Source organism: Stomoxys calcitrans, chromosome 2 (genome assembly GCF_963082655.1).
Source record: "Stomoxys calcitrans chromosome 2, idStoCalc2.1, whole genome shotgun sequence".
Classification (NCBI taxonomy): domain Eukaryota; kingdom Metazoa; phylum Arthropoda; class Insecta; order Diptera; family Muscidae; genus Stomoxys; species Stomoxys calcitrans.
The window spans coordinates 32,755,780-32,780,061 of record NC_081553.1 but is presented as its reverse complement, the minus strand read 5'-3'; the positions used below and the strand labels follow the sequence as shown (position 1 = coordinate 32,780,061).

General features: G+C 38.0%; 2 protein-coding genes across 4 annotated transcripts in view; one reads left to right on the top strand and one right to left on the bottom strand.

Annotated features, from left to right (window-relative positions):
* The window catches only part of LOC106095714 (xaa-Pro aminopeptidase 2), a 90,970-nt gene that overhangs the window by 19,369 nt on the left and 47,319 nt on the right, over positions 1-24,282 (top strand). The window lies entirely within an intron of this gene.
* Positions 14,104-16,936, bottom strand: LOC106095715 (uncharacterized). The gene is made up of 3 exons (XM_013263014.2): positions 16,888-16,936; positions 14,506-14,576; positions 14,104-14,433 (listed from the first exon to the last, which is right to left on the bottom strand). Exons 1-3 carry the CDS (start codon positions 16,897-16,899, stop codon positions 14,184-14,186), a joined length of 333 nt encoding a protein of 110 aa, XP_013118468.2. The 5' UTR covers positions 16,900-16,936; the 3' UTR covers positions 14,104-14,183.

The following is a 24,282-nucleotide window of genomic DNA, read 5'->3' as shown; positions in this document are numbered from 1 at the left end:
TCTTCATAGCAAAACTTAAATGATCTGTTTCGGGCTAATAGACCAGCATATAAGGCTTTAATTATTTCTTTTTGAGTTAAAATCAATTAGGCCTTCCCCAAACCAAATCCGTATAAATGAAGACAATCAATGAATAAAATTAAAAATTCATTGCAGCAGGCCGAAACTATTAACCCACAAAAGAAGTAAATTAATGAATTGTAGTTTGTAAATTGTTTTAGAACCTTAAAAGGCAAACATTTTAATTAATCGACAGCTATAAGATTGACAAAATATTTTGACAGCATAGCTTCGCTGTATTCCATGATGTCTTCATTCGTAGTTTCTGAGGCTTTATGGGTACAATAAAGCATATGTTGGCTGCCTTTTGTGGTAACTCATGCGGGTAGGATATTAGCTGCTCGTCACAGAAAAGTATCCACATTTGTGAAATATTTAATCGATCGCTCATAATTGTAGAAATTACCCAAAACGATTATGAGTTGGTTCGCTATAATGACCAGTGGCTAATGGAAATGTGTTAATCATAAAAATTAATCGATGGCATTTAAATATCTTGCCATGGAAAATTCTGTGTGATTAAGTAAATGCGAATTCGTGACGTTTATTCGCTGTTCTACATTTGAAATTAAAAACCCAATAACTTTTTTGCGGATATTGGTGTAGAAATAACAAGAAAGAGCGTGCTAAGTTCGGCCGGGCCGAATCTTATATACCCTCCACCATGGATCGCATTTGTTTGTTTCTAACAAACAAACAAAGAATATTGAATAAGAACTGTTATGCTATTGGAGCTTTATCAAGTTATAGTCCGATTCGGACCATAAATAAATGCTGAACATTGTAGAAGTCTTTATGTAATATTTCAGTTCATTCGGATAAGAATTGCTCCTTGTAGGGGCTCAAGAAACAAAATCGGGAGATAGGTTTATATGGGAGCTGTATCAAGCTATTGATCGATTTGGACCATATTAGACACGTATGTTGAAGATCATGAGAGAAGATTTCTGCTAAATCGGATGAGAATTGCGTCCCCTAGAGGCTCAAGAAGTCAAGATCGCAGATCGGTTAATATGGCAGCTATATCAGGTTATGTCCCGATTTGCACCATACATAGCACAGTTATTGGAAGTCATAAGAAAACACCTCATGCAAATTTTCAGCTAAATCGGATGAGAATTGCGTGCACTATTGGCTCAAGAAGTCGAGATCCAAGATCGGTTTATATGGCAGCTATACCAGGTTATAAACCGATTGGAATCATACAATTGTTGGAAGTGATACCAAAACCCTACGAGCAAAATTTCAGTCAAATCGGACAAGAATTGCGCCCTCTAGAGGCTCAAGAAGTCAAGACCCAAAATCGGTGTACATGGCAGCTTTACCAGATTATAACCCGATTTGAATCATACTTAACACAGTTATTGGAAGTGATACCAAAACATCACGTGCAACATTTCAGTCAAATCAGAGGCCCTCTAGAGGCTCAAAAAGACAAGACCCAAGATCGGTGTATATGGCAGCTGTATCAAAACATGAACCCATTTGGCCCATTTACAATCCCAACCAACCTACACTAATAAAAAGAATTTGTGCAAAATTTCAAGCGGCTAGCTTTACTCCTTGGAAAGTTAGCGTGCTTTCGACAGACAGATGGACGGACAGACGGACGGACGGACATGGCTGGATGGATTTAAAATGACATTACGATCAAGAATATATATATACTTTATGGGGTCTCAGACACATATTTCGATGTGTTACAAACAGAATGACGAAATTAGTATACCCCCATCCTATGGTGGAGGGTATAAAAATGTTTGGACAATGTCTCATGCACACAGTGTAAAGCAGTGGTTCCCAAATTATTTGGTTGTAGGCCACTCGTGTGCCATCAACTTTGAGGTTAAATATAATAAATGTACACAAGTACTAAGTTGGGCCGGGTCGAATCTTGGGAACCCACCACCATGGATTTTGCTAAGATATGGAAGCTATATCGAGTTATAGACCGAATTGGACCGCACTTGGCGTAGTTGTTAAGTCAGTCATAACAGAACACTATATGCAAAATTTCAGCCAAATCGGATTAAAATTGCGGCTTTTAGAGGGTCAAGAAGTCAGATCGGGAGATCGGTTTATATAGGAGCTTTATCAGGTTATAGACCGATTTAAACCTTACTTGGCTCCGTTGTTGGGAATCATAACAGAAGACTATGTGAAAATTGCAGCCAAATTGGACAACAAATTTTGGCTTCCATTGGCTCAAGAAATCAAATCGGGAGATCGGGTTATATGGGAGATATATCAGGTTCTTGACCTATTTGGACCGTACTTGGCACAGTTGTTGGAAATCATAACAGAACACTATGTGCAAAATTGCAGCCAAATCGGACAACAAATTGTGGCTTCCATTGGCTCAAGAAGTCAAATCGGGAGATCGGTTTTTATGGGAGCTATACCGAAATCTGAACCGATATGGCCCATTTGCAATCCTCTACGACCTACATCAATACCAAGTATCTGTGTAAAATTTATGTTTATTGAGTTTTTCTTTAAATATTAGATTCCTAAATAATTTATAATGCATCATTTCTATACCCTCCACCATAGGATAGGGTTATACTAATTTCGCCATACCGTTTGAAACTCATCGATATATTGATCTAGGACCTAACATAGTATATGTATTCTTGATCATCTGTCTGTCGAAAGCACGCTAACTTTCGAAGGAGTTTAGCTAGGCGCTTGAAATTTTGTAAAAATACTCCCTATTGGTGTAGGTTAGTTGGGATTGTGGACCACATCGGTCTTTGTTTGGATAAAGCTGCCATATAAACCGATCTTGGATCTTGACTTCTTGCGCCTCTACAGGATACATTTTTATCCGATTTGGCTGAAATTTTGTACAAATTGTTTTGTTCTGACTTCCACCAACTGTCCTAAGTATGGTTCAAAACAGTTCATAACTTTATAAAGCTGCCTAGTAAATCGATCTCGGGACAGTGAGTTGTGTTAGGCCCTTCGACAGCTGCCGTATAAACCGATCTCTCGATTTAAGGTTTTGGGGCCATAAAAGGTGCATTTATTGTCCGATGTTGCCGAAATTTGGTACAGTGAGTTGTGTTATGCCCCTCGACATCTTTCTGCAATATGCCATAGATCGGTCCAGATTTTGATATAGCTGCCATATAAACTGATCTCTCGATTTAAGGTTGTGGGCCCATAAAAGGCGAATTTATTGTCCGATTTTACCGAAATTTGAGACAGTGAGTTGGATAAGGCTCTTCGACAACATTTTGCAATTTGGCCCAGATCGGTTTAGATTTGGATATAGCTGCCATATAGACCGATCTCTCGATTCAGGTTCTTTGACCTTTAATACGCACATTTAGTGTCCCTGCAGTCCCCTCAACATATCAATTTAATAGGTCAGATCGATCTATATTTGGATATAGCTGCCATATATACCGATCCCACGTTTTCAGGGTTTAGGGCCATAAAATGTAAATTTGTTAAGCGATATTGCTGAAATTAGGGACAATGAGTTCTGTTAGACGCCTCGAAATTCGTGCCGAGTATGGTAAAGATCGGATTTCATTTCTATAAAACTGTCATTTAGACCGATCTCTCAATTTTAGGTTTTGGGCCTATAATAAGTGAATTTATCTTCGGATTTTGCTAAAATTTAGGACAGCAATTTGTGTTAGGTAGTTCGACATGGCTGTTCAATACGGTCCAGATCAGTCCAGATTTGATTGTAGCTGCCATATATACCGATTTAAGGTTTAAGACTCATAAATGGTGAATTTACTAAGCGATTTCGCTGGAATTTAGCACCAAGATTTGGGTTAGGCTCCCAGACATCCCTGTTCAATGCGGCTCAGATCGGTCCGGATTTGGATATATATCCTATATATTGGGATCTCCCAGTTCAAGTTATTGGGACACTGAGCTGTGATGGGCTCTTCGACAATCGTGTTCAATATTTCCCAGATCGCTCTAAGAGTATATTTAGATGTAGCTGCCATATAGACCGATCTCCCTATCAAAATAAGGCTCATTTATTGTCCCATTTCGCTGAAACTTGGCACAGTTAGACCTGCTAAGCTCTTCAATATCGGTACCCCATATGGTTCAGATCCATTTATATTTGTATATACATAGCTGCCAAATACCTATATCGACATTCCGATTTAGGTTATTTGGCAAATAAAAGGTGCATTGGTACAATTAGTTATGTTAAACTCTTTTATAACTTTCCTGAGTAAGGTGGAGAACGGCCTATAATTATATAGAAATTATGTTTTTTTAGCTATTATCTTCTTGGCAAAACTGGTTTAAACCTCACGCACGTTTCGTGTTTTTTTTTCACCGTCAAACATTTAAAGTTTGGTCTATAATTTAACCATGAATCATCTTACAAACGAAAAAGGCTTCCAAATTATTGAATTTTATTATCAAAATGCGTGCTCTGTTAAGAAAGTTCATCGCGCGCTTCTTCCATTTTACGAAGAAGCTCATTTTTGGCTCAATGGGTACGCAAGTAAGCTGAGTCGATTTGGGAGCAAGAGCTACCAATGCATTCAGAAAAAGTCACAGTTTGGTGTGGTTTATAGGCTGGTGGCTACATTGGACCGTACTTCTTCAAAGATGATGCGAATCCTACCGGTCAATTTGCCGTATAGATCGTGCGATTTAACGTCTTTAGGCTATTTTTGTGGGGCTATGTTAACGCTCATGTCTATACAGACAAGACCGCTTCAATTGACGCATTGTAAGAAAACATTAAAGGATTTATTCGTGCGATACCGCCGAAATGTTGGAAAGAGTATGTCATAAATGCAATAAGCGGATGGACCATTTGAGGCGCAGTCAGGGTCAACATTTGCATGAAATAATCTTCAAACATTAAATTATATGGATCGTACTACCGATTCAAACTAAGATTCCATGTTTTTTTTTTTAGTTTTATGTTTTTTTTTTATACCCACCACCGAAGGATGGGGGTATATTCATTTTGTCATTCCGTTTGCAACACATCGAAATATCCATTTCCGACCCTATTAAGTATATATATTCTTGATCAGCGTAAAAATCTAAGACGATCTGGCCATGTCCGTCCGTCTGTCTGTTGAAATCACGCTACAGTCTTTAAAAATAGAGATATTGAGCTGAAATTTTGCACAGATTCTTTTTTGTCGATAAGCAGGTTAAGTTCTTGATATAGCCCCCATATAGACCAATCCGACGATTTAGGGTCTTAGGCCCCAAAAGCCACATATATTTTCCGATTTTGCTGAAATTTGGGACAGTGAGTTGTGCTAGGACCTTCCACATCCTTCATCAATTTGGCCCAGATCGGCCCAGATTTGGATAGAGCTGCAATATAGACAGTTCTCTTGATTTAAGGTCTTGCGCCAATAAAGGGAGGGTGAGTTCTGTTACTCCCTTCGATATATTCCTTCAATTTGGCTTAGATCGGTCCAGATTTGGTTATAGCTGCCATATAGACTGATCCTCCGATTTAGGGTCTTAAGCCCATAAAAGCCACATTTATTATCCGATTTTGATGAAATTTGAGACAGTGAGCTGTGTACGGCCCTTCGACATCCCAAGCCAATTTGGCCCAGATCGGTCTAGGTTTGGATATACCTGCCACATAGACCGATTTCTCGACTTAAGGTTTTGGGCCCATAAAGGCGCAATTATTGTCCGCTGTCGCTGAAATTTACGACAGTGAGTTAAGTTCAGCCCCTTGACATACGTCTGCAATATGGGCCAGATCGGCCCAGATTTGAATATAGCTGCCATATAGACCGATCTCTCGGTTTTAGGTTTTGGGGCCATAAAAGGCGCATTTATTGTTCAATGTCGCTGAAATTTGAGACAGTGAGTTTAGTTAGGCTCTTCAACGTCGAATACAGCTGCCATATAAACCGATCTCTCGATTTAAGGTTTTTGGCACATAAAAGACGCATACATTGTCCGATTTCGCTGAAATTTGGGACAGTGATTTGCTTACGCCCTTCGAGATTTTTCTGCGTCTTGGCCCAAATCGGTCTAGATTTGGATATAGCTGCCATGTAGGTCGATATCTCGATTTAAAGTCTTGACCCCATAAAAGGCGCATTTATAATCCGATTTCACTGAAATTTGACACAGTGACTTATGTTAGGATTTTCGACATCTGTGTCGTTTGTGGTTCAGATCGGTTTATTTTTAGATACTGCACTTATTAGTATTTGGTCCAAATCGGAACATATTTCGATATAACAGCTATGGGACATAAGGTATGCAATTTTCACCGGACTTTGATAAAAGGTGGTTAACATATATTCCCGAGGTGGTAGGTATCCAAAGTTCGGCCCGGCCGAACTTTACACCTTTTTACTTGTTTTTGAAAAGCTTTCCTATAGCTCTTAAAAAATCACCCTTTACATAGATGCTATGGGCTCATAAATGATTAGTTTTTCACCGTATTATGACGAAAGGTGGTTAATATATATATCCAAGGTGGTTGTTTTTGTTGCAATGTGTTATACACTGAGGCGCTAGCCCTTGCCGAAGAAGCAATCCATCGAGTCAATCCGGATGTACAGCTGCCATGGGATTGGGTGGGGTGGGTGGAGCTTGACACTCTTCCTCTTTCCTCTTGAGTCACCCACTTATATGTTTTCGTAATATTTTCACCAATTTCCCCAATCCATCTCATCTTAACGCCCAAGCAAACGCCCTTGCGGAAATATTAAAATAACCATATTTTATTATTTTCCATAAGCCTTTGCGTTTAGAATATCAATTGCAGCGGCAAATTATCACACCTTGTCAGTAAAATATTTTGAAATTTCTGTCGCGTGTCAGACATTACCAATTCAAACTAATACAAAATATCTAAATTTGCACATCCAAAGTGTTTCTATCGATTAGAACAATCAAGCACTCGAATAACAATAAACACCATAGATATTGAATGGAATCAATGAGGAAAGGCATTCCTTTATTATTATTATTATTGCACTTACCAAATAATCCTCCCACCACCAAATGATGACGATAAAAAAAGGAAAATATATAGAAATATGGAATTGTTGGCATTTGAATTATTTGCACTCAAAGTTGATTCCTCAGGGCGTTAAGTCTTTAACTGGGTATCAGGGCCAAAGCCGTATTTGGCAATTGGCAAACAATTGCACTTGGGTGGCAATAACGGATGAATTTAGTCTTCCTTAATATGAAGGCGGTAATTATGACATTATAAGGGGGCACCAAATGAGATGCACTGAGGAAAAATATTTCAGCAAAATGTAAGCTTTGTGACTTTTATACCCACCACCATACGATGGGGGATTTTTCATATCGTCGGCGTTGACAAATTTTTTCACAGCTTGTGACTCTGTAATTGCATTCTTTCTTCTGTCAGTTATCAGCTGTTACTTTTAGCTTGCTTTAGAAAAAAAGTGTAAAAAAGTATATTTGATTAAAGTTCATTCTAAGTTTTATTAGAAATGCATTTACTTTCTTTTAAAAAATCCGCAATTACTTTTTGGGCAACCCAATAATAGGCGAAGTTGTCCATTATCAAATCATATAGAGGTCACTTTCTATCTCACATCAATTTTTTGGAGTGTACACCTAGAGCCTCCAATGCAATGGGTGGTGCATTGCTATGCTTTTGGCCATGAAAAGCAGCATTTGGTTTGCCAAATCCAAATTAGAAGTTATATGTTTTTTTTGTACCATGCAACGAATCTAAATGAAATGAAATTTATATAAATATGATGACGTTGTATATTCTGTTGGAGCGCCCACTCAATAAATGCATTCCCAAGTGAATTATTGCCTTTGGCAATTTATTGAATGTAAAACAGATTTGTGCTGCTGCCAGTGTGCTGAGGCTGATGCTTGGAGGCAGCTAGAAAGTAAATTAGCCCACATATTGAAAAATGAAAAAGCAGCAAAATAGAAATAATTTTCGCCAAGTAAAAGCAATTTCATTGCAATTCGACATTGACATTATGTATGTGTCGGCGCGGGGTTTTGTGATTATCTTTTCATTTCATTTCGAGCAGACTGTAATCTATTCTCAAGGTTTTGTATGCGAATTTTTAATAATTTTTTTCCTCCTGCAGTTTTTTTTATCCACCCAACCAACCATCCACCCAACCATTCGTCTGTTTGTGTACAATGCGTTTTTAAATAGAAAATTTAATTTAGCTTAACTTAATTGAAAATTTCCTCGAGGCAAGTCGTATACGTATTGACGGTCAACAATGTGTGTATTTCCTACGCTAATTGCTACTGTAGCCATTATTATTGTACAGGGTGATTTTTTTGAGGTTAGGATTTTCATGCATTAGTATTTGACAGATCACGTGGGATTTCAGACATGGTGTCAAAGAGAAAGATGCTCAGTATGCTTTGACATTTCATCATGAATAGACTTACTAACGAGCAACGCTTGCAAATCATTGAATTTTATTACCAAAATCAGTGTTCGGTTCGAAATGTGTTCATTCACCGTTCAGCGATGAGGCTCATTTCTGGTTGAATGGCTACGTAAATAAGCAAAATTGCCGCATTTGGAGTGAAGAGCAACCAGAAGCCGTTCAAGAACTGCCCATGCATCCCGAAAAATGCACTGTTTGGTGTGGTTTGTACGCTGGTGGAATCATTGGACCGTATTTTTTCAAAGATGCTGTTGGACGCAACGTTACGGTGAATGAACACATTTCGAACCGAACACTGATTTTGGTAATAAAATTCAATGATTTGCAAGCGTTGCTCGTTAGTAAGTCTATTCATGATGAAATGTCAAAGCATACTGAGCATCTTTCTCTTTGACACCATGTCTGAAATCCCACGTGATCTGTCAAATACTAATGCATGAAAATCCTAACCTCAAAAAAATCACCCTTTATTTCTTGTTGTTATCTTGTTTGGGGAGGTACGTTTTGAGTTATTTTTTGCCATGAATGAATGAATTGAAAAGATCAATGAGTTTGTTTGCTATGGCTTTTGTGGTTTTCTCTTTTATTTGTTTCATATGTTCTAAGCCTAGAGATCAATAATGCAAAAGTAATTGCTTGCCTTTTTTCAAAGGCCATTAATTCCAACTGATTAAATAATGACAATGTTAATTGACTTTTCATCTAAACTTAATAAAATGAAATTCCAATAAATAATAATAGAGACAAAAGTCAATGTTTGTGTTGTTGGTCTTTTTACATGATCTACGATTAGAAATAATTTCTGAGAAAATTGCAATATAGAGATATAATCAATTGCTTGTCTATGTGTTGAGGTTAAAATTAAATTTGATCCTCTGATGTTTTACCGCTTCACTCTAATGAAAAACAAGTAAGAGCGTGCTAAGTTCAGCCGGGCCGAATCTTATATACCCTCCACCATGGATCGCATATGTCGAGTTCTTTGCCACGGTATCTCTTTTTAGGCAAACAAAGGATAAAAGAGAAGAATTGCTATGTTATTGGCACAATATCAAGATATGGTTCATTTCGGACCATAGTTGAACTGAATATTCTTTTTCTTAGTCCTTCTCTTTTAAGATTTGCAATCACATGAGGTTCCTCTTACTATATAAAGGTTTGACAAGAGTATGCATTCAAACATCGCCGCTGCAGAGTTTGGAACATCTCATGAATACTAATGGATACGCCTTGTTAATGTGTGCCTGTTTTAAATAGTACAGCGGACAACCCATCGGCTCCTGCTGCCTTGTTGTTCTTCAGCTGGATCACTGCTACTTTGACTTCAATCTGACTAGAAGGCAAACATTCTATACCATCATTAGGGATTTGTTCTGTGGTATCCACTTCACTGTCATTGTTGGATACTAGCAGCTGGCAAAAATGTTCTTTTTATATTCCAAGCCCTATCTGTATCAGTTGGCCGATTTCACTCTTTGCCTCTGCATAAGCACTATCAATTTTATGTTTGATTCTTTGGTAAAATTTCGAGACTTCATTCAGACTCCTGAAAATCTCAATTCGCTTACACTCACGTCTTTCCATTTCCTTTTTATACCAACCACCGAAGGATGAGGATATATTCATTTTGTCATTTCGTTTGTAACACATCGAAATATCTATTTTCGACCCTATAAAGTAAATATAATCTTGTCGTTGTGTAAATTTAAAACGATCTAGCCATGTCCGTCTGTCTGTTGAAATCACGCTACAATCTTTAAAAATAGAGCTGAAACTTTGCACAAATTCTTTTTTACGAAGATGGTCTATATCGGACTATATCTTGATATAGCCCCCGTATATACCGATCTGCCGATTTAAAGTCTTGGCCACATAAAAGACGCATTTATTATTCGAATTCTCTGCTCTGTATGCCACATTCTTGACTTCAGTAGCACTTCGACTATCTTGTTCGTACCATGGATTTCTTTGGGCGGCTTCTGGTACTCAAGTACCGATTTCGCTGCATGGTCCATAGAGTGGGCAATGGTTTGCCACTATACCATTATATCATCGAAACTAGAAGTGCTTTCATCAAACAGTTGAGTCAAATGAATGGAATAGACCGTTATCAGATGGTGTTTGCAGTTTTTCAATGTCCAGCTTCCGTGCAGTGTCACATCGTACTTTCCTCACCATGTTCAAACGGGTGCGAACCTTTGCTGCAACAAGGTAATGATCTGAATCAATATTCGCTCCAGGGATCGATCATACATCTAACAAGCTGGATGAATGCCTTCCATCTATAACAATGTGATCAATCCTCGTGTTTTAATCGGGTGACAGCCATATGGCTTTGTGAATATTTTTATGTTGAAATCTGGTGCTACTAACTGCCATGATTTTTGCCGCGGCAAAATCTATCAGCCTTAACCTATTGTCGAATGTTATCTCGTGGGGGCTAAACTTTCCGACTTTTGGACCAAAGATGTCTTCCTTCCCCATTTTCGCATTAAAATCTCGCAGAACGATTTTAATATCATGGGCGGGGCAGTGGTCATATTCTGTCTCCGGGCGCTCGTAGACAATTTCTTTGGTCTGCTCGTCCTTGTCTTCCGTCGGGGCATGTGCACAAATAACCGGTTTTCTTGAAATTATCACTTATGGCGCATAATGATCCCATGGTAAAAATAGAATACTACATTTTTTGATATCTAAAGGGGGAGCGGACCCTCCCCCTTACCCTAATTTTCAGAACGCCAGATCTCGGTGATTGGTAGTGCGATTGAAGCCAAATTTTGTGGGCTCTCTTATAGTAACCTACAAACAAAAATTTGGTACCTAAATTTCGGATGGGGTACCTAGGAGGGGGGGGGGGGTCCCACCCCAAAACCTACCAAATATATATACACACCAATTACGACAATATGGGACTCAAATGAAAGGTATTTAAGATTTGAAAACTTATCTGATATCCAATTGTCGGACCAAGTGTTTGAGGGACCACCCTAACCCCCAAAACCCCCCTAAATCGGACATATATACCGACCATGGCAATATGGGACTCAAATGAAAGGTATGTGCGAGTAAAATACGAATCTGATATCCAAATTGGGGACAAAGCATTATGGGGCTATAATGAAAGGTTTTTGGATGTAAAGCACGAATCTGATATCAATGTTTGGGAAAAGTGTTTATGGGGCCACCCCACCTCCATAACACCACCCAAATGGGAAGTATTTACTGACCATTGCAAATGAGAAGTATTTTAGAGTATAACACGAATCTGATATATATTTTCAAAGCGAAGTCACTGAACGGCCGCCCCATCCCCCAAAAGACCCCACAAACCGGTCATGTTTGCCGACTATGGAAAACTTGGGATCAAATGAAGGGTAATTGGGAGTAGATCATGAATCTGACATCAACCAACTGTCTAGAGTACATTCCACCGCCATAACAACCCCCAAGTATGACGTCTTTGCTCACTAAGACAATTTGGGTCTTCAAGACACTCGATATTCATAGTTTTTAGGGCCCATACCCCAAACCGGATATATTTGTTGGCTTTATCAATAAGGGGTTTAAGTGAATGGTATTTGAGAAAAAGAATTTGATATTCAAATTTGATGCCAATGGCAATAGGGGGTTCAAATATATGAGAATAGAGCACGTTGCTGATATATTTTCAGAGCTTAGTAATTGTGGGACCACCCCACTCCCCAATACACCCCTAAATCGGGCATATTTACCGACCAAGTCAATGTGGGGCTTAAATGAAAGGAATTGGGGGTAGAGCATGAATTGATACCCACTTTCGGAACCAATTTTCTGGGGATCTACCCCTTTCCCAAAATACCCCACATAGCAATTTTTTTACTGGCTATCGCAATATGGGGCATAAATAAAGGTATTTGGGAGTAGAATACGAATTCGATATCCAAATGTAGGACCATGGATTTAAGGCATCACCCCTACTCCAAAACACCCCCCAAAGGGTAAACATATTTCGATTATGCCAATGTGTGGTTCAATGGAAAGGTATTTGAGATTAGAAAACCAATTTGATAACCTATTTTGGGGCCATGTGTTTGGGGGACGCCTCATCCTATAAACTCCCCTCAAAACCAATGGCAATATGGGGTTTAAATAAATGGTATTTGACAGAAGAGCACGATGCTGATATTTTTCAGGGCCAAGTGTCTAGCGTTTGATTAGAGATCGCCAAACACTTACCGGATACTGTTTACTAGGTTATATGGTGCGCATATGGGAAATCGGTATAATGGTTACTGTAAAATCTGTCTTCAAGAGGATGAAATGATAGAAGCACTTGCTTTGTTTATATCCAGTCAACAGAGGCTCATGCTTACCAACTCGGGGAGGTGGTTATTCACGGATTGGGGTGATATGGTAAGTCTGCAAGATACGTATCACTGGGAGGTTTTCCTAAATTTGTAAATAAGTCGTGATTTTTCCGACATGGGGTACCAAGGAATCCTACACTCAATTATGTGTGCGTAGGAAAATTTGTTGGCGCCCACCAAGTAAACATTAAGTTGGACATGAATCGACTCTTTTCCTAGGATGCTCATACTCTATACTATCTTATTATAACTCTTCAAACATATATCTGATATGGGGATTCACATCTTTTTCTTACTTTCTTATCTACATCTTTTTCTTATCAAAATAGTCTAATCTGGTCTCCAAATGAACTCGCTCCATGAATTTTTAATTCTGTATACACTAAAAGAAATTAAACACAGTTTCAAAAAACAATCTTATAGATGAGGCAATAGAATGAGGCAATTCCACAAAGTGATAAGATCTGTCTTTCACGAAAACAAGAGTTTAGAAGATACTCATTAAACATTCTGCATATAATTTCCATACTCAAGATTTCTTAGTTCAAATTCTGTTTTTTATCTGGAAAGAGTGATATTTTTATATTCTGGATAGGGGGGTATATTATTGGATAGGGGGTATATTCATTTAGTCATTCCGTTTGCAACACATCGAAATATCAATTTCCGACCCTACAAAGTACCAATTTAGGGTTTTAATCCCATAAAATGTAGATTTATTTTCTGTAAACGTTACTTTTATATGAGTTCTCGGGATCTGAATAAAGTATGATCGAGATCAGCCACTATTAAGATATAACCACAGATGTAAATAGTAATGGAGTTATAATAAAATAGAATGATTATTATACCATTCTTTAATTAGATCCAAATTGGGTCCAGATTTGGTTAGAGGTGTCATATAGAAAGATTTCTCGATTTAAAGTCTTGTTTCTATAAATTTTTTAAAGGGCGCATTTCGTTGAAATTTCACGCAGTGACTTATGTTAGGCTTATCAACATCTGTGTCCTATATGGTTCAGATCGGTTTAAAATTGGATATAGCTGCCGAATAGACCAATATTTTGTTCTACAAAATTGAACAGTGACTTATATTTATTATATTTATTATCCGTGTCGAATTTGGGTGCTTAAGTTATCAAATTTTCACCGTATTGCGACGAAAGGGGTTTACATATATATCAAAGGTGGTGGGTATCCAAAGTTCGGTGCGGCCAAACTTAATGCCCGTTTATTTGTTTTTACATACAAATATTAATATATATGCCGAAATTTTTGTCTAAATTTTTTTATTATTCTGTTGTGTTTCATCTTTTATAAATATGTTGTATTCGTTGATTTCTTAACTTATTTTTTGTGGTTAACCATTTCTATTTTACTGCTTCACTTAACCGCTTAGACTTTTCAGTGTCGATGGATTAAGAGATAAAACTGGAGGAGCAACCTGTATGGTATATTTCACACGATTACCATCTTTGTCAGCCACATAGATGACAACAATAGTGTAGGGAGTATTTTGGCCAGGAACTGGTTCGTAACGATGACTGTAGGAACCATCAATGACCAGTTCTTCATCTGGAGTATCGGCATTGTTAACAGAGATTTTTTCATTGCGCACTAAATTGCCATCTGCAATGCTAAAAGCGATGGAAAAACATTTTTTTAATTTTGTTTTATTCAGTTTAAACTTTTATTCAAATTCAACTCACTGCACATTATGTAGAACTTTTGTATCGGCCAATACTCCTGCAACAATGGCCAATGTAACCACTAAGAAAATCTAAATAGACAAGAAATTATTTCAGTATTCTACTTTTTTAAATAACATTTTTATACCCTCCACCATAGGATGTTTGTAACTACTCACAATATTCGTCTGAGACCCCATAAAGTATATATTCTTGATCGTCGTGGCATTTTATGTCGATCTAGCCATGTCCGTCCGTCTGTCCGTCCGTCTGTCTGTCTGCCGAAAGCACGCTAACTTTCGAAGGAGTAAAGCTAGCAGCTTGAAATTTTGCACAAATACTTCTTATTACTGTAGCTCGGTTGGGATTGTAAATGGGCCATATCGGTCCATGTTTTGATATAGCTGCCATATAAACCGATCTGGGGTCTTGACTTCTTAAGTCAACTCTCGTCCGATTTGACTGAAATTTTCCACATAGTATTTTGATATCACTTCCAACAACTGTGAGCAGTATGGTCCTAATCGGTCCATAGCCTGATATAGCTGCCATATAAACCGGTCTTGGGTCTTGACTTCTTGAGCCTCTAGAGGGCCCTATTCTCTTCCGATTTGACTGAAATTTTGCACGTAGTGTTTTGAAATCATTTCAAACAACTGTGCCAAGTATGGTTCCAATCGGTTCATAACCAGATAAAACTGCCATATAAACCGATCTTGTGTCTTGAATTGGAATAAAATTTTGCACAACGTGTTTCGTTATGACTTTCAACAACTGTGTTAAGTATGGTTCAAATCGGTCAATAACCTGATATAGCTGCCATATAAACCGATCTGGGATTTTGACTTATTGAGCCTCTAGAGGGCGCAATTTTTATCCAATTGGAATGAAATTTTACACAACGTGTTTCGTTAAGACTTCCAACAACTGTGTTAAGTATGGTTCAAATCGATCAATAACCTGATATAGCTGCCAAATAAACCGATCTTGTGTCTTGAATTGGAATAAAATTTTGCACAACGTGTTTCGTTATGACTTTCAACAACTGTGCTAAATAAGGTTCAAATCGGTCCATAATCTGATATAGCTGCCCTATAAACCGATCATGGGTCTTGATTCCTTGAGCCTCTAGAGGGCGCAATTCTTATCCGATTGGAATTAAATTTTGCACGATGTGTTTTGTTATAATATCCATCAACTGTGCTAAATATGGTTCAAATCGGTCAATAACCTGATATAGCTGCCCTATAAACCGATCTTGGGTCTTGAATTATTGAGCCTCTTATCCGATTTAGCTGAAATTTATCACAACGAGTTTTGTTATGATATCCAACAACAGCATGAGGTGTTTCGTTATGACTTCCAATAACTGTGCTAAATTAGGTTAAAATCGGTCAACTACTTGATATAGCTGTCATATAAACCGATCTTGGGTCTTGACTTCTTGAGCCAATAGTGCGCGCAATTCGTATCCGATTTAGCTGAAATTTGCATGAGGTGTTTCGTTATGACTTTCAACAACTGTGCTAAGTTAGGTTCAAATCGGTCAATAACCTGAAATAGCTGTCATATAAACCGATCTGGGACCTTGACTTCTTGAGTCTCTAGAGGGCGCAATTCTTATCCGATTGGAATGAAATTTTGCGTGACGTGTTTCGTTATGACTTCCAACAACTGTGTTAAGTATGGTTCAAATCGGTCTATAACCTGATATAGCTGTCATATAAACCGATCTTGGGTCTTGACTTCATGAGCCTCTAGAGGGCGCAATTCTTATCCGATTGGAATGAAATTTTGCACGATGTGTTTTGTTATGATATCCAACAACTGTACTAAGTATGGTTAAAATCGGTCAATAACCTGATATAGCTGCCCTATAAACCGTTCTTGGGTCTTGACTTCTTGAGCCTCTAGAGGGCGAAATTATTATCCGATTTGACCGAAATTTTGTACGACGGATCCTCACATGACCATCAATATACGTATTTATTATGGTCTGAATCGGTCTATAGCCTGATACAGCTCCCATATAAATCAATCTCTCTATTTTACTTCTTGAACCCCCGAAGGGCGCAATTCTTATTCGAATTGGCTGAAATTTTACACAGATCTCCAACATATAATATTATTGTGATCCAAGCCGGACCATATCTTGATATCGCTGTAAAAGCAGAGCAAATTTTTCCTTTTATCCTTGTTTTGCCTAAGAAGAGATGCTGGGAGAAGTACTCGACAAATGCGATCCATGGTGGAGGGTATATAAGATTCGGCCCGGCCGAACTTAGCACGCTTTTACTTTTTAGTTTTTAAACTATTAAGAACATTGAATAACACTCAGTTTATTTTGGCATTCTTCCACTTGTTACTGATTTTTATTTTTTTTAACTACGCTTGTTGTTTTACTTCAATTTTCATATTTCTCTTTGGCTTCTGCGACTTGATAACAGCTTGACGTTTCAATTCCAACTAAAACGATTTTTAAACTATAAATTTTGATTCAAGTTAAGAAGTTTTTGTTTTTTTTGTTTTAGCTTTAAATAAAAATCTAGTCAAACCGGTCATGGGAGAATTTTTATCTTCTTTTCTATTGTTTTGCAGCTAAGTGCCGATGTCCCATATCGATCGCCGGATAAACAAACAAAACTAATTATGACTAATTGGCCTTGAAAGATGTTCTTCAACTATTAATATTTACATATAAAATATTAATATTTTTTGTTAGTGTAACTGAGCTGTCTCATTCAATTTGTTTTTAATCAAAGTTTCTTGGTAGTTGTTTTTGGAAATTCTATTCATTAATTTATAAGCAAAACTTGTAAGGTAACCAAGGTTAAGTTTTTAGATTTTTTCTTTGCTTCAAGATGCTCCAAAATACACCGAAAGCAGATGCGTTGTACAACAGCAGTCACTGTACTAGATATGGCTGTGGTTTCGTGGTCAGTCTAAGTCTATGATGCCTTGTCTCCAGATATACCTCGGTGTTCGTATGGTTAGCCACAAAATTCGTATAAAATTCTTTTACCTATGGTTAAACAAAAGATTGGTAGATACATGCTAATCCTAGAACGCCTGAGAAGAGCATATGAATGCTGCCCTGCCCTGCCAAGATAGGAAGGAACAAGTAAAAGCGTGCTAAGTTCGGCCGGGCCGAATCTTATATACCCTCCACCATGGATTGCATTTGTCGAGTCCTTTTTCCGGCATCTCTTCTTAGGCAAAAAAGGATATAAGAAAAGAGTTACTCTGCTATTAAAACGATATCAAGATATGGTCCGGTTCGGACCACAATTAAATTATATGTTGGAGACCTGTGTAAAATTTCAGCCAATTCGTATAAGAATTGCGCCCATTGGGGCACACGAAGTAAAATAGAGAGAACGATTTATATGGGATCTGTATCGGGCTATAGACCGATTCAGACCATAAAAAACACGTTTGTTGATGGTCATGAGAGGATCCGTCGTACAAAATTTCAGGCATATCGGATAATAATTGCGACCTCTAGGGGTCAAGAAGTCAAGATCCCAGATCGGTTTATATGGCAGCTATATCAGGTTATGAACCGATTTGAACCTTATTTGACACAGTTGTTGAAAGTAAAAATAAAATACGTCATGCAAAATTTCAGCCAAGTCGGATAAGAATTGCGCCCTCTAGAAGCTCAAGAAGTCAAATCCCCAGATCTGTTTATATGACAGCTATATCAGGTTATGGACCGATTTCAACCATACTTGGCACAGTTGTTGGATATCATAACCAAATACTTCGTGCAAAAATTCATTTAGAGGCTCAAGAAGTCAAGACCCAAGATCGGTTTATATGGCAGCTATATCAGGTTATGGACCGATTTGGACCATACTTGGCACAGTTGTTGGATATCATAACAAAACACGTCGTGCAAAATTTCATTCTGATCGGGTAAGAATTGCGCACTCCAGAGGCTCAAGAAGTCAAGACCCAAGATCGGTTTATATGGCAGCTATATCAGGTTATGGACCGATTTAAACCATACTTGACACAGTTGTTGGATATCATAACAAAACACGTCGTGCGAAATTCCATTCCAATCGGTTAAGAATTGTGCCCTCTAGAGGCTCAAGAAGTCAAGACCCAAGATCGGTTTATATGGCAGCTATATCAGGTTATTGACCGATTAAAACGATACTAGGCACAGTTGTTGGATATCATAACAAAACACGTCGTGCAAAATTTCATTCTGATCGGGTAAGAATTGCGCACTCTAGAGGCTCAAGAAGTCAAGACCCAAGATCGGTTTATATGGCAGCTATATCAGGTTATGGACCGATTTGAACCATACTTGGCACAGTTGTTGGATATCATAACAAAACACGTCGTGCAAAATTTCATTCTGATCGGGTAAGAATTGCGCACGCTAGAGGCTCAAGAAGTCAAGACCCAAGATCGGTTTATATGGCAGCTATATCAGGTTATGGACCGATTTGAACTATACTTGGCACAGTTGTTGGACATCATAGAAAAACACGTCGTGCAAAATTTCATTCCAATCGGATAAGAATTGCGCACTCTAGAGGCTCAAGAAGTCAAGACCCAAGATCGGTTTATATGGCAGCTATATCAAAACATGGACCGATATGGCCCATTTACAATACCAACCGACCTACACTAATAAGAAGTATTTGTGCAAAATTTCAAGCGGCTAGCTTTACTCCTTCGGAAGTTAGCGTGCTTTCGACAGACAGACGGACGGACGGACGGACGGACGGACAGACGGACGGACATGGCTAGATCGACATAAAATGTCGCGACGATCAAGAATATATATACTTTATGGGGTCTCAGACGAATATTTCGAGTAGTTACAAACAGAATGACGAAATTAGTATACCCCCCATCTTATGGTGGAGGGTATAAAAATATATTTTTTTCAACGTTCAGAAAATAAAGCCCTTCGACATTCTTTTTCAGTGTGGCCCAGATCGGTCCAGATTTGGATATAGCTGCCATATAGACCCATCCGCCGATTTAGGGTCTTAGGCCCACAAAAGTCCCATATATTATCCAATTTTGCTGAAATTCGAGACAGTGAGTTGTGTTAGGCCCTTCGACATTCTACCTCAATTTGGCCCAGATCGGTTCAGATTTGAATATAGCTGCCATGTTGACCCATCCGACGATTTGGGGTCTTAGGCCCATAGAAGTCTCATATATTATCCAATTTTGCTGAAATTTGAGACAGTGAGTTGTGTGAGGCCCTTCGACATTCTTCCTCAATTTGGCCCAGATCGGTCCACATTTGGATATAGCTACCATATAGACCGATATCTAGATTTAAGGTTTTGGGGCCATGAAAGGCACATTTATTTTTCGATTTCGCCGAAATTTTGGGACAGTGAGTTGTGTTAGGCTCTTCGAAATATTTCTGAATCTTGGCCCAAATAGGTCCAGATTTGGATATAGCTGCTATATAGACTGATATCCCGATTTAAAGTCTTGGTCCCATGAAAGGCGCATTTATAATCCGATTTCACTGAAATTTGACAGTGACTGTGTTATGTGAAGCTTTTCGACATCCTTGTCGTATATGGTTCAGATCGCTTTATTTTTAGATATAGCTACTAAAAAGACCAATATTTTGTTATACACAATTGAACAATGACTTGTACTTATTAGTATTTGTTCCAAATCGGAACATATTTCGTAATAGCTGCTATGGGGCATAATGTATGCATTTGTCACCGGATTTTGACGAAAGGTGGTTTACATATATACCCGGGGTGGTGGATATCCAAAGTTAAACGCAGTTTCAAAAACCAATCTTATAGATGAGGCAATAGAAATTTTCATTGTTTATTATTCTTCTTTAGAAATTTTGTGTTTCAACTTTTATTTATAAATTCATTTGTTAGTTTCTTAATTTATTTTTTGTGGTTTACCATTTCTCCTAACCATTTCCATTTTACTGCTTCATTTAACGGGTTAGATTTTCAGTGTCGATGGATTAAGAAAAGCAATTGGAGGAGCAGCTTGTAAGGTATATTTCACATGATAACCATCTTTGTCAGCCACATAGATGACTACATTAGTGTAGGGAGTATTTTGGCCAGGAACTGGCTCGTAACGATGACTGTAGGAACCATCAATGACCAGTTCTTCATCTGGAGTATCGGCATTTTTAACAGAGATTTTTTCATTGCGCATTAAATTGCCATCTGCAATGTTAAAAGCAATGGAAAAACATTTTTTCAATTTTGTTTTATTCAGTTTAAACTTTTATTCAAATTCAACTCACTGCACATTATGTAGAACTTTTGTATCGGCCAATACTCCTGCAACAATGGCCAATGTAACCACTAAGAAAATCTAAATAGACAAGAAATGATTTCAGTATTTTACTTTTTTAAATAACATTTTTTTTAACTATTAAAAACATTGAATAACACTCAGTTTATTTTGGCTTTATTCCGTATGTTTCTGTTTCTACAACCTCCACCATAGGATGGGGGTATACTAATTTCGTCATTCTGTTTGTAACTACTCACAATATTCGTCTGAGACCCCATAAAGTATATACATTCTTGATCGTCCGTCCGTCTGTCGAAAGCACTCTAACTTTCGAAGGAGTAAATCTAGCTGCTTGAAATTTTCCACAAATACATTTTATTAGTGTAAGTCGGTTGGGATTGTAAATGGCCCATATCGGTCCTTAACCTGATATGGCTGCCCTATTAACCGATCTTGGGTCTTGACTTCTTAAGCCTCTAGAGGTCACAATTCTTATCCAATTGGAATGAAATTTTGCTCGACGTGTTTCGCTATGACTTCCAACAACTGTGCTAAGTATGGTTCAAATCGGTTCATAACCTGATATAGCTGCCCTATAGACCGATCTTTGGTCTTGACTTCTTGGGCCTCTAGAGGGCGCAATTCTTATCCGATTTGAATGAAATTTTGCACAACGTGGTTTGTTGTGCCTTCCAACAACTGTGTTAAATATGGTTCAAATCGGTCAATAACCTGATATAGCTGCCATATAAACCGATCTTGGGTCTTGACTTCTTGAGCCTCTAGAGGGCGCAATTCTTATCCGATTGAAATGAAATTTTGCACGACATGTTTCGTTATGACTTCCAACAACTGTGCTAAAAAAGGTTCAAATCGGTCCATAACCTGATATAGCTGCCATATAAACCGATCTTGAATCTTGACTTCTAGAGGGAGCAATTCTTATCTGATTGAAATGAAAATTTGCACAAAGTATTTTGTTATGATATCCATCAACTGTGGCAAATCGGTTCATATCCTGATACAGCTGCCATATAAACCGATCTTGGGTTTTGACTTCTTGAGCCTCTAGAGGGCGCAATTCCTCTCCGATTTGGCTGACATTTTGCATGACGTATTTTAATATGACTTTCGACAACTGTGCCAAATAAGGTTCAAATCGGTTCATAACCCGATACAGCTGCCATGTAAACCGATCTGGGATCTTGACTTCTGGAGCCTCTAGAGGTCGCAATTATTATCCGATTTGCCTGAAATGTTGTACGACGGATCCTCTCATGACCATCAACATACGTGTTTATTATGGTCTGAATCTGTCTACAGCCTAATACAGCTCCCACATAAATCGATCTTTCTATTTTACTTCTTGAGCCCCCAAAGGGTGCAATTCTTATTCAAATTGGCTGACATTTTACACAGGTCTCCAACATATTGGGTTGCCCAAAAAGTAATTGCGGATTTTTCATATAGTCGGCGTTGATAAATTTTTTCACAGCTTGTGACTCTGTAATTGCATTCTTTGTTCTGTCAGTTATCAGCTGTTACTTTTAGCTTGCTTTAGTAAAAAAGTTTAAAAAAAGTATACTTGATTAAAGTTCATTCTAAGTTTTATTAAAAATGCATTTACTTTCTTTTAAAAAATCCGCAATTACTTTTTGGGCAACCCAATATTATTTTATTGTGGTTCGAACCGCACCATATCTTGATACCGCTCTAATAGCAGAGCAAATCTTTTCTTTTATCCTTTTTTTGCCCAAAAAGGGATGCCGGGAAAAGAACTCGACAAATGCGATCCATGGTGGAGGGTATATAAGATTCGGCCCTGCCGGACTTAGCACGCTTTTGCTTATTTTTATTACGCTTATTGTTTTACATCAAATTTCATATTTCTCTTTGGCTTCTGCGACTTGATTTCAGCTTGACGTTTCAATTCCAACTCCAAACAATTTTGAAACTATAAATTTTCGATTCAAGTTGCTTTAAATAAAAATCTAGCCAAACTGCTCATGGGAGAATTTTTATCTTCTTTTCTATTGTGCTAAGTGTCATGTCCCATATCGATCGTCGGATAACCAAACAAAACTAATTATAACTAATTGGCCCCGAAGGATGTTTTTCAACTGTTAATATTTACATATAAATTATGAATATTTTTATACCCACCACCGAAGGATGGGGGTATATTCATTTTGTCATTCCGTTTGCAACACATCGAAATATCCATTTCCGACCCTATACAGTATATATATTCTTGATCGTAAAAATCTAAGACGATCTAGTCATGTCCGTCCGTCTGTCTGTTGAAATTACTCTACAGTCTTTAAAAATAAAGATATTGAGTTGAAACTTTGCACAGATTCTTTTTTTGTCCATAAACAGGTTAAGTTCGAAGATGGGTTATATCGGACTATGTCTTGATATAGCCCCCATATAGACCGATCCGACGATTTAGGGTCTTAGACCCATAAAAGCCACATTTATTATCCGATTTTGCTGAAATTTGGGACAGTGAATTGTGTTAGGCCCTTCGACATCCTTCGTCAATATGGCACAGATCGGTCTAGATTTGGATATAGCTGCTATATAGACCGATCCTCCGATTTGGGGTCTTAGGCCCATAAAAGCCACATTCATAATCCGATTTTGCTGAAATTTGGGACAGTGAGTTGGGTTAGCCCCTTCGACATCCTTCGTCAATTTGGCCCTGATCGGTTCAGATAAGGATATCACTGCCATATAGACCGATCTCTCGATTTAAGGTTTTGGCCCTATAAAAGGCTCATTTATTGTCCGATGTCGCCAAAATTTAGGACAGTCAGTTAAGTTAAGCCCCTTGGCATACTTCTGCAATATGGGACAAATCGGTGTAGATTTGGATATAGCTGCCATATAGACCGATCTCTCTGTTTTAGGTTTTGGGCCCATAACAGCCACATTTATTTTTCGATTTTGCTGAAATTTGGGACAGTGAGTTGTGTTAGGCCTCTCGACATCCTTCTTGAATTTGGCCCAGATCGGTCCAGATTTGGATGTAGCTGCCATATAGACCGATCTCTAAATTTAAGGTTTTGGCTCTATAAAAGGCGCATTTATTGTCTGATTTCGCCAAAATTTGTGACAATGAGTTGTGTTAGGCTTTTCGGCATCCGTATCGTATATGGTTCAGATCGGTTTATTTTTAGATATAGCTACTAAAAAGACCAATATTTTGTTATACACAATTGAATAATGACTTTCATTAGTATTTGGTCCAAATCATAACATATTTCGATATAACTGCTATGGGACATTAGGTATGAAATTTTTACCGGATTTTGATGAAAGGTGATTAACATATATACCCGAGGTGGTGGGTATCCAAAGTTCGGCCCGGCCGAACTTAACGCCTTTTTACTTGTTTGTTAGTGCAACTGAGCTGTCTCATTTAATTTGTGTTTTCTTTTAATTATTTTTAAACAAAGCTGTTTGGGAGTGGTTTTTTGAAATTCTATTCCATAATTTATTAGCAAAACATGTAAGGTAACCAAGGTTAAG